The 12,132-nt window shown below is 41.6% G+C and overlaps 1 protein-coding gene across 3 annotated transcripts in view; it reads left to right on the top strand.

Annotated features, from left to right (window-relative positions):
• Positions 1-10,813, top strand: part of LOC122928627 (myosin-binding protein C, fast-type-like) — a 262,327-nt gene extending 251,514 nt beyond the window's left edge. For all 3 annotated transcript variants that reach the window (XM_044281649.1, XM_044281647.1, XM_044281648.1), the window contains 4 exons: positions 2,298-2,434; positions 2,944-3,130; positions 7,688-7,734; positions 8,897-10,813. In XM_044281649.1, the coding sequence (XP_044137584.1) occupies positions 2,298-2,434; positions 2,944-3,130; positions 7,688-7,698 (335 nt within the window). In that variant the 3' untranslated portion in view covers positions 7,699-7,734; positions 8,897-10,813. The remainder of the gene's footprint in view (positions 1-2,297; positions 2,435-2,943; positions 3,131-7,687; positions 7,735-8,896) is intronic.
• The last annotated feature ends 1,319 nt before the right edge of the window (positions 10,814-12,132 follow it).

The raw sequence follows: 12,132 nt of genomic DNA, 5'->3' as shown, positions 1-12,132 counted from the left end.
CGTCCTTTGACGTAATCGCATGCACCTTCTCCAACTATCCTCTTAGGAAACTGCCTGGTGCACCTGCACGACCCCTACCACCCCTGCGGAACGACCTGCCTCTTCCTCTGCCTGTCATTTTCAAAATGACCCTGTGCCAAAGTCCCTAGAGGAGAGCAGTATTTGTGGAAGAAGGTATATCGCAGGCCTCAATCAGTATTTGGTGGAAGATGGTATATCAAACCCCTTAATCAGTATTTGGTGGAACCAGGTGTATTGCAGGCCTCAATCAATATTTGGTGGTAGCAGGTATATCAGTCCCCTTAATCAGTATTTTGTGAAAGCAGTTATATAGAACCCCTTAATCAATATTTGGTGGAAGCAGGTATATCGCAATCCTCAATCTGTATTTTGTGGAAGCAGGTACCCCTTATTCATTATTTTGTAGACGTAGGTATATCAATCCCCTTAATTAGTATTTTTAGAAGCAGGTATATAAAAAACCTCAATCAGTATTTTGTGGAAACGGGTATATAGAACCTCTTATTCAATATTTTGTGGAAGCAAGTATATCACACCCCTCAATCAGTATTTTGTGGAAGCAGGTATATAAAAAACCCTTAATCAGTATTTTGTGAAATCAGGTATATCGCACCTCTCAATCTGTGTTTTGTGGAAGCAGGTATATAGAACCCTTTAAGCAATATCTGGTGGAAGCAGATATATTGCAGGCCTCAATCAATATTTGGTCGAAGCAGGTATGTCGCACCCCTCAATCAGTATTTTGTGGAAGCAGGTATATTGCACCCCTCAATCCTTTTTTGGGGGGGAGAACAGGTATATCACACCCATAGTTGTTGCAATAGCGCTTGTCACTCTATTTACCTGCGGTATCACAGCAGAAGTGCACACAACTGCTCCACAATACAAAGACTCTATAATATGTTAGAAAGTATATTATAAGTATATTACACCCCTCAGTATATCACACCCTATACCAGTCCTTAAAAGGAGTTTTGTGGCCCTATTAGCTAGCATTTGGTGTCCCTAACAGTCTGTCCCTGCTCCACAAAGCAACCGCTCCCTACACTGGCAAAACACAGAATGTAAAATGGCTGCCATATCGGGTTCTGTTATAGGGTGTGTCCATGTGCTGAAACGTATCAATTAGCTTTCCTGTCCCACCTGATGTGTGTGTCATGGGTCAAATCTCGGTGCAATGCAAAATAATATGGCACCAGCGGACATCGCCATATGTTCGCAGTTTCGGCGAATTGCAAACGCACAAAGTTCAGCGCGAAAAAGACCGCAGGGCAAACCGCAAGGCCATCTCTAGCAGCAACTCATCCTTAACTTCAGTGCTGGCTCTAGGACTGTGTAGGCATTTAGACAATAGAGCCTTGTAAAAAAAAAAAAACACCGCCACATTCACACACACACCCCGCTAGTAGCTTAACCAAGCCTATTACATGAATACAGTATGAGAATCAATCGTTTTCCAGTACAAAGCTCATAACGTAGAAACAGCAGTAGAACCAAGTTCAACATAGAAACAGCACCAAAATCTAATCTCAGTACATAATTACAGTAGTATAAATAGGCTCATTGCATAAATACTGTAACACTATAGTTTTTTTTATATAATTACAGCCCGAGAAGCAATGTCATAATATAAATCCAGAACAAAGCTCATAACATAAATGCAGCACCAGAACCAGGCTCATAACATGCAAACAGTAACAGACCCAAGCTCATAGCATAAACACAGCAATAGAATCAAACAAATAATATAAGCAGGTCAAGCATATGCATTATTGCTCCATTAATCTCTATGGATCTGTGGCTAGAGGTTAACTTCTTTAATGTTGATGATTTTGTTAAAATAGTAATATGCTTACTCTGCGAGTTTAAGTTTAGATTGTTTAAGCTTACTACTAGATGCTTTACTCTATCCTCTGATCAGCTGTTTGAAAGGTCTCAGCGTTCTTGCATCCTCTTCACTGTTTCATTGCATGCCATGCATCTTGTAGCAGTGGTGCAGTGAAACTACAACAGCTCATCTCGTTCCAGTGAACCGAACAAGCTGTTGTAGTTCCACTGCGCCGGCACGACAAATTAAACAGTGTGCAGTGAAGCAATAAAGAGGATCCAGTGCTCACATGGGCATTATAGACTCTTCAAACAGCTGATCAACAGGAGCTCCAGGAGACAGACCCCTACATATCTGATGTTGATGACATATCTTAAGGATAAGTTATGAGTATACTTGCACCCCACAACCCCTTTAATTCCTGTTACTCTGTATGTGTTCTCCACAGGTTTAATCTACAAACCTCGCGATTACAACGAAATGGATATCAATGAGGCTCCCAAGTTCCTTACTCCTCTCACAGACCGGGTAGTTGTAGCTGGATATAGCACAGCCTTGAATTGTGCTGTAAGAGGTCATCCAAAGGTATGCAGCTGTCTTTTGTATAAAACATACTGCAGAACTTTGTACACTTAAGAAAGCTAAAATAATTTAGCCATTTATAAATAAGAAACCAAGTCTTCTTGAGAGTGTTTTTTATCTGTTGCAGAACATATTTCTTAAAGGGGTTATTCAATCCCTATAATGACCTCCAGAATGCCTGGGCCTCGGCTCTAGAGCATACTTACCTGCTCCCTGCCACCTGTGTCCCTCTGGATCCCTGCACGGCCACCGCTGCATCTCTCCGGAGCTAAAGAGGCTGGTCACCGTCACAGCCTGCTATTGGCTGCACCCTCCCGTCACTGGATATTTTGATCCGCGCGATGGGTAGATGCAGTGGTAGCCGTGCAAGGATCCAGAGGGATGTGGATGCTGGGGAGCAGGTAAGTATGCTCTAGAGGAGTGGTCCGGGAATTCTGGGGGTCATTATAGGGATTGAATAACCCCTTTAAGATCTATTCTATAAACCCTGTAATCCTCTGTATCTATTTTAGCCTAAAGTTATCTGGATGAAAAATAAAATGGAGATTAAAGATGATCCCAAATTCCTCATGAAACATAACCAAGGAGTCCTTACTTTGAACATACGCAAACCAAGTCCTTTTGATGGTGGAACCTACACTTGCAAAGCCATCAATGACTTAGGAGAAGCTGAGGTGGACTGCAAACTAGAAGTTAGAGGTAATATTTTCTAATTTGATTTGAAAATGGAGCACACGAGAGAAGTACTTACACATCATTCCGTTCGACCTACTAATAACTTGCAGATGGCAGAATTAGCTTCATGAGATGACTCAGTAAATGTAGAATGAATGTAGTAGCAGGAAAGGGTAAGAAGTTGGTATCTATTAGTATGTATAGTATGTATTGTACATACAGTACAGACCAAAAGTTTGGACACACCTTCTCATTCAAAGAGTTTTCTTTATTTTCATGACTATGAAAATTGTAGATTCACACTGAAGGCATCACAACTATGAATTAACACATGTGGAATTATATACATAACAAAAAAGTGCGAAACTATGTCATATTCTAGGTTCTTCAAAGTAGCCACCATTTGCTTTGATTACTGCTTTGCGCACTCTTGGCATTCTCTTGATGAGCTTCAAGAGGTAGTCACCTGAAATGGTCTTCCAACAGTCTTGAAGGAGTTCCCAGAGATGCTTAGCACTTGTTGGCCCTTTTGCCTTCACTCTGCGGTCCAGCTCACCCCAAACCATCTCGATTGGGTTCAGGTCCAGTGACTGTGGAGGCCAGGTCATCTGGCGAAGCACCCCATCACTCTCTTTCATGGTCAAATAGCCCTTACACAGCCTGGAGGTGTGTTTTGGGTCATTGTCCTGTTGAAAAATAAATGATGGTCCAACTAAACGCAAACCGGATGGAATAGCATGTCGCTGCAAGATGCTGTGGTGGCCATGCTGGTTCAGTATGGCTTCAATTTTTTAATAAATCCCCAACAGTGTCGCTAGCAAAGCACCCCCACACCATCACACCTCCTCCTCCATGCTTCACGGTGGGAACCAGGCATGTAGAGTCCATCCGTTCACCTTTTCTGCATCGCACAAAGACACGGTGGTTGGAACCAAAGATCTCAAATTTGGACTCATCAGACCAAAGCACAGATTTCCACTGGTCTAATGTCCATTCCTTGTGTTCTTTAGCCCAAACAAGTCTCTTCTGCTTGTTGCCTGTCCTTAGCAGTGGTTTCCTAGCAGATATTCTACCAGGAAGGCTTGATTCACACAGTCTCCTCTTAACAGTTGTTCTAGAGATGTATCTGCTGCTAGAACTCTGTGTGGCATTGACCTGGTCTCTAATCTGAGCTGCTGTTAACCTGCGATTTCTGAGGCTGGTGACTCGGATGAACTTATCCTCCGCAGCAGAGGTGACTCTTGGTCTTCCTTTCCTGGGGCGGTCCGCATGTGAGCCAGTTTCTTTGTATCGCTTGATGGTTTTTGTGACTGCACTTGGGGACACTTTCAAAGTTTTCCCAATTTTTCGGCTGACTGACCTTCATTTCCTAAAGTATTGATGGCCTCGTTTTTCTTTACTTAGCTGCTTTTTTCTTGCCATAATACAAATTCTAACAGTCTATTCAGTAGGACTATCAGCTGTGTATCCACCTGACTTCTCCTCAACACAACTGATGGTCCCAACTCCATTTATAAGGCAAGAAATCCCACTTATTAAACCTGACAGGGCACACCTGTGAAGTGAAAACCATTTCAGATGACTACCTCTTGAAGCTCATCAAGAGAATGCCAAGAGTGTGCAAAGCAGTAATCAAAGCAAAAGGTGGCTACTTTGAAGAACCTAGAATATGACATATTTTCAGTTGTTTCACACTTTTTTGTTATGTATATAATTCCACATGTGTTAATTCATACTTTTGATGCCTTCAGTGTGAATCTAAAATTTTCATAGTCATGAAAATAAAGAAAACTCTTTGAATGAGAAGGTGTGTCCAAACTTTTGGTCTGTACTGTATATACTGCTGTATAAGGCAAGCTTAACATTGGATCAAGATGTGCTAACCCCTTCAGCACTTGGTGGTCATCTTTTATTGACTAATGTGTGACTACTACACTGATGTTCAACTCTTGCTGTTGCTGCTTCATAATTTAGAGTTGTAGGGAGAAATTGGGTCTAATGTCATTTTCTTGGCTAAAATGGTAATGTTCCATGCACACAGGTCACCTCCGTTCAGTGTCCTCCACTGCCCGTGAATTCAGTTTGTAAACAGTGGACACTGGCAACCGCTGCCTTCATGGCAATCAAGATAGTAGTGGTCAGACAACTTACCCATATGACCACTGTCCTGGACACATCTTTTTCTGCATTTGCACTGAAAGTACTCAGCACACAGAGGTGCACCTAGCCTTTTTGCTGCCTGAGGCACAAAGTGAACCAATGTATACCCCCTCCCCCCTCTTTCTCCAATGCCAAATTCTCAACTTACCCCTTTCCCTTCACCCCTACTGTTAAAGGTAAACTTGAAAAACATTACATACAGCACTATAAAACATTCAGGGAAAGTAAGATATTCAATAATAATAGTGCCATATACCTCTTACATTCAGTGACGTCTCCTCTGATGTAGATATTCTCTTTCCTCATCTTCTTCTTTCAGACCAGATTGCCATGATGATTCTGCAGAGTTTGGCGAACAGATATTATAATATTTATTTATTATTATTGAATATCTTACTTTCCTACTTTTCCATCCTTCCAACCTTCTGAACACTCCATTCTGCCATCCCCAATACTGTGCCTGCTGTGCTCCCTAATACTATATTGCAGAAACAGTTCCCTAAATATACTAGTACTACGCAGTGCCCTCTTCAATAATAATTGGCACACAGTGGCAATAAAAATAACTATGCCCAGCAAATACTGTCCCTGACACTTATAGTGCCATAAACAGTGTCCTCCAAAAATAATTGTTCTAAGCTGATACTGAGCCAGGTGCCCCAACTGTAACAGTCCTCCCAAAAGTCCCACCAATAGTAATATTTCTCTGCCAGAGTGCACCATTGGTAACAGTGCCCTCAATAGTACAAATGCCCCTCATTTAGTAATAATGTCCCCATAGTGCCAATATTAGTTATCATGTTCCTCCTAGTCCCTCAGTAGAAATAAAGCCCACAATAATGCCCCAGTAGTAATAATTCCCACCTAATGTGTGCCTGTACAAAAAAATATCACCTTACAATGTGACAGTACAAAAAATATCCCTTATAAGGGGTGTCAGTACAAAAAATGACCTCCTTTTAGTGCTTCCAGTAGAACAAATGTCCCCATAGCGGACCCCTTATAATGTGTGTCAGTACAAAAAAGCCCTTTTAGAGACCCTAATATCCTCATAGAGCTTCCCCCAGTTACAAGATAATGACCACCATTGTGGTCCAACAGCATGCTGCCAAATAAAAATAGTAAACTCAAATATTTACCTCCTTTCTGCTGTTAGCGATGTGGTGCAGGACACAGACCTCTATCGGTCTGTGCACTAAGCTGTATGCAGCCCGTCTCAGGCAGCGTGATGATGATGATGACACCAGCCTCTGATAGGCTACAGGCACTAGGACTAAAGCCTATTAGAGGAAACGGTGTGGCAGGGAAACATCACTCCCATGCCCTTGAATGCCGCAGCATTCAACTGTATCGCTGTCCTTAGAACAGCGATACAGTTGAATATACAGTGATAAGCGCTTCCACAATGGAAGACCTCATTATCCATGGCCCTTCTGCTACCCCCCCCCCCCCCACCACCTGTCCCCACCTGGTGCTCCCTGAGGCAATCGCCTCACCTCACCTTATTGGCAGTGCACATGTGCAGATACACGCAGCAGGACCTGCGCATGTGCTGAAGTCAGAAGAAGGTGTATCCAAGGCAGCAGTCATATGGGTAAATCAAGTGATCACTGCCATCTCGATTGCCATGGACATTGCAGCTGCCAGCATCCACTGTTTACAGTCTGACTACAGGAACAGCAGGGGACACTGAACCAAGGTGCTTAGCGATGAGGAGTCTTGAGGATTTCCAAGGCTAGTGCCCACAAGGTTTGGAAGTTTAGAGATTCTTTTAGAAAGTGACAAACTCCCTTAATCCATATAGAGATGAGCGAAGCTATCAAAAATTCAATTCAGATGCTTTGCTGAATTTCACAAAGAAACTCAATTTGTGACAATTTACTTTGTCACGAATCGCATTCCATTTTATGTAGTGGGCGCAATGATGGGGAACACCGATTGCGCCGCCCCGTTTTTGAACCACTCAGATGCCATGTTCATCGCTGATCATGGCATCTGACACTAAAATTGAGACGTTTCAAGAGTAAATCAGGGTTAAAAATACATACCTTATGCATTAGCTCGTGGAGATGCCGTTGCTGCCATCTTGATTGAAGAAATAGCACAAAATCTTGCACGGTGACATGAGGACATCATCCAGCTGGTGCCCAGCCAGTGCGTGTCATCAGATCACTGCGCAATATTTCTTAAATCAAGATGGCTGTGATGGCCTTTCCGAAAGCAAATGGATGAGGCAAGTATGTAGTTTTTTCTACCGCCATTTCAGGAAAAATAAGTTCGTTACAAAGTGCAAAGAAATTCGGCATTGTGGCAAATCAAATTTTTCCTAAAATTCGGTTTGAATTCAATTGGTTTGACTTCGATTTGCTCAACACTAAATGTATTTTATATAGCATTCCTTTTTCTCTCTTCTTCCTTCAGTTCCCCAATAAACGGATCTTGGTCTATTTGTCAATGAGTTGCATACAGTAAGTAGCACAGGGTGTGACACTTGGTGTAACTAAAGTGGGATCTTCATACCATTGTTATGGGCTTGACAAATACAGAAATCTCATTCTTAGGGCTCATTCACATGGCTGTTGCTCTGCCGTTCCATGCATTGGGGGCCGCAATCTGTGGTCTCCAATGCACGGGCACCATCCGTGCGGCTCCCACAACGGATTTAGACCCATTCAACTTGAAGCACTCCGTAGTGCTTCCGTGGGGTTCTGTGCCTCCATTCTGCATCCGTCACTAACTTATATAGATATAGCTATATATGGAGTCAGAGCAGGGACTCCTAAGCCGAACTACAGTCCCGACACCCTCCCCTCTTCAGATCAGAGCAGGGGGTGCCTGGGGCTCTCCCATTGACTTCCATTGTGCTCGGGTGCCCGGTAGAACACCCGAGCATCACAAAGTGTTCTCCTCGAGCACACGAGCACTTTGGTGCTCGCCCAACACTAGTGATGACGTCTTCACGCTGGGCAGAGGTGGTGACATCATCACTGATGATGTCTAACACCAACATTTCTCCTAGAGCAGGGATGGCCAACCTGCGGCTGTCCAGCTGTTTCAAAACTACAACTCACAGCAGACCTCAGCTTAGACCTCCAATGTTAATAAGACCTCAAATCAGACCTCAGATCAGATCCTCAATGTTTATAAGACCTCCAATCAGATCTCGGATCAGACAAAAAAATATAAAAAATCAACTCACCTTTCCTGATCCTGACACTGCCGCTCCTGAGATCCAGTGCTCTTCCTGCCGCGCTGTGAGATCCAGTGCTCTTCCTGCCACGCTGTGCTGTCACAGCACAGCGTGTAGATGCAGACTGCAGGAGAAGACCAGAAGTGTTGAGTACAGAGCCCGGGGAGCACTGCATTCACCACTCCCCGGTCCTGCAGTACTAATGAGCGCTTCCATAATCAAAGCGCTCATTAGTATTTGCTCCATAAGACAGAATTACATTTCCCCCTCCCACACACACACACACACACTTTGGGAAGAAAAAAGTGCATTTTATAGGGTGAAAAATATGGTAATTCACAAGTAATCTTCATGTTATCATTTCATATCATATTCCGAAATTATATTTTGTAGGCCAAAAAAATCTTGCTCATTTATCTTTTTCTATATATTTCTTTCAGGGTTATATGCCAGGTTTTAACTTCATAATCACAATGAAAAGAAGAAAAATTGTCTCCACCATCTCTTGTGATGTGGTGTCATGTATGTTATATCATAGATATTGTATTAAGTGTATTTTTACCTGAAAACCTGTTGTGACTGGTCAACAAAATGCTTCTCTGTTCCAACCGGTCATTGAGGTTTTGTTTCTTGTAGAGATCGGTTGCTTAGCCTATTTGCTGCTACCGTATAACATATATGCAGCAGGTTTGTTTTGAAGCCATGTTCTGTGTATCTGTTTGCATGTCCTTGAACTCATACCATACAATGTTATATAGAAAGTGTGCATGATAATTCAGCCAACTATAAAATGATGATATATAAAATGACTATGAATGTAATAAAAGGATTAAATTAATAGATTAATCAGTACGGGGTGTTATGTATATGGTTGACAAAAAACATCTTCAGGTCAGTCAACTAGGGTAGTAGGCATGTGTTTGAAGGAAGATGAAAGGGAATATTTTTCTGTACTTGTTATTAGTTATGAGAAAATAATTTGTGAAGTTTGTTGAACTTCCTGTTTACTCTACTGATTTGTGTAAGGTAGGGGTCCTAACATGCCTACTTTTTGGACTGGGATGGGATGAAGACTTGACAGCCAAAGCTTGTCCAAATGAAAACTTTAATGACACTAACCACTATATTATTATAAGCAGGTCTAGGAAATAATTTCACCTATCATTTATACCATGAAGGCTACCAAGTCCATCAGACTCTAGACGTGTCTAGATGAGAATTTCAGGACGTAACTGTGGATGGACACTTGAGGAGAAACTATGCTTTCAATGGAGGGCCAACCAATTGTCTCCAATAAGAGCACAGCTAGTTAAAGAGGGTTGGAACACCTATTTGCAGGTATTAGAGAATTCTAAGCTACATGCATTAGACAGACAGGGCATTGATTTTTAAAATATATAGTATGATGCTTTGTTTCTTCTGTGAGGACGCTGGAGGGGAATTGATGCTAGGTTCCATCAGAGATTGCAGCTGATCATTGGGGGTCATAGCAGTGGGATAACCTATGGTTAGATTAATTTTAGGAAGCCTAGCAATAAAGTATTATCCAAATAGGACAAATTTTTCAGTTTGAAAGTGTTATTAGCTCAATTGGTACAGGACTATAGACATTTGATGAGAATAAAAGTTCTGTACTGAAATATTGAATGTAGAAGCATGACATAATTAATTTATTAAGTGATTATTTTTGTTTAGAAGATTTTGGTGATGTTTTTATATTAAAAATCATTATAGCAATACATAATGTAGTTGAAGTGATGACCATACAGCTTGGCTAATTGTGGAGACATTGCAACTATGATAATTAGCCATTTGTGACTTTTCATTACAGCTCAAGGTACAGTGATTACTTCTTCAGGTTAACAATATGGTAGTAACTGACCACATTTTAAGTGTTTTGTGTTCAAGATCAAGACATTGAAGGACAACAGGGTAAAATGTTTGTGTTTCTTAGACTTGTGTGGAATAATGAACACAGTCAACAGTCTATAAATGGTATCTGCATCTATGTTATGAAATGTATTCAGTATTCTTGCAGTTAACTGAAGTGAGCATCTAGGCTTATTGTAGTTGCACCATTTAATACTGTTTAGAACTTGGTATCATTGTCCACTTTATATTGTGTTGTGGCATTAATCAGTGTAAGAACCATTGTCTAATAATGCAACATTTTGAACATAAACGTGTTTGTTCGCAATTTTTGTGCTATCTGGTGAGAATCAGCATCTACAAATGATAAAGGAATGGAAAATTTTGCTGAAATCTTGTTTGCTGTTTCTTGTATGTAGTAACAATACAGTTTTAATTCAGTGTTATTACTGTTATCTGTGAAATAAAAATGAAGAGAAATGAAGGCCTATGGACTATTTACTTATTGTACATCAAATTTGGAATACACACAAGTGAAATCATGGGATAGGTGCAATTGTTTTTCATTCCTTCAGAGATAACTGAAATGATCAAACTTAAGGACTTTCTGGTATTACCATGTTTTAACAGATATGCTCATGTAGTTGCTTACCTCAAGTACATCTTTCCCCATGCTTCCCTTTGCACTCTCCTGTCCATTTTCAACATGAAAATCAGGGGTCGAGTGGAGGGGGAACGCATGGGAACGGCGTTCCTGCACTTTTTTCATGGCAGGAACGCCGTTCCCTTTCAGCCTCAAGCCAGGAGAACACGGCTGAATCAGATTCACACGGGGAGACGGAGCGCACTGTGCAGGGCAGGTTAAGGGAGGAGGGGCGGCTTCAGTTGAGAGGAAGCTGTCTGTGCGGTGCCGCTGCCTGCGACTCCTCTCATGGCGCCCCGCCCCCTAATGACATCATCTCCTTCACTACGAGATCATTTAGAATGTCTTTTAGAAAAGTTTGTCCTGGGATTCGAACTCACGACCTCTACACATCAGAGGAAGGCATTTACCCTCACAGCCATGAAAGCCGTCTAGGTAAATGCTTAAAAAAAAAAAAAAAAAAAATATAAGACTTCTAATTATACCTAGTGTACTGATATCTAGTGTACAACCATACACATGACAGCTGCCCACTGTGTATGGATGTAGCAGAGCTGGGTGTGTTGGGGCAGCTGTCATGTGTATGGTTGTACACTAGGTATCAGTACACTAGGTATAAGTAGAAGTCTTATATATTTTTTTTTTAAACAGCTACCTTGACAGCTTTTATGGCTGTGAGGGTAAATGCCTTGCCTCTGATGTGTAGAGGTCATGAGTTCGAATCCCAGGACAAACTTTTCTAAAAGTGTTTTTTTTTTTTTATAAGACTTCTACTGATACCTAGTTTACTGATACCAAGTGTACAACCATACACATGACAGCTGCCCACTGTGTATGGATGTAGCAGAGCTGGGTGTGTTGGGGCAGCTGTCATGTGTATGGTTGTACACTAGGTATCAGTACACTAGGTATAAGTAGAAGTCTTATTTTTTTTTTTTTAAGCAACTACCTCAACAGCTTTTATGGCTGTGAGGGTAAATGCCTTGCCTGTAATGTGTAGAGGTCATGAGTTCGAATCCCAGGACAAACTAAAAGTGTTTTTTTTTCTTTTTCTGATACTTCTACTGATACCTTGTGTACTGATACCTAGTGTACAACCATACACATGACAGCTGCCCCAACACACCCAGCTCTGCTACATCCATACACAGTGGGCAAAGTTAC

Source organism: Bufo gargarizans, chromosome 2 (genome assembly GCF_014858855.1).
Source record: "Bufo gargarizans isolate SCDJY-AF-19 chromosome 2, ASM1485885v1, whole genome shotgun sequence".
NCBI classification, from domain to species: domain Eukaryota; kingdom Metazoa; phylum Chordata; class Amphibia; order Anura; family Bufonidae; genus Bufo; species Bufo gargarizans.
Note: the sequence above shows the minus strand (reverse complement) of the source record. Positions and strands in the feature narration are given on the sequence as shown.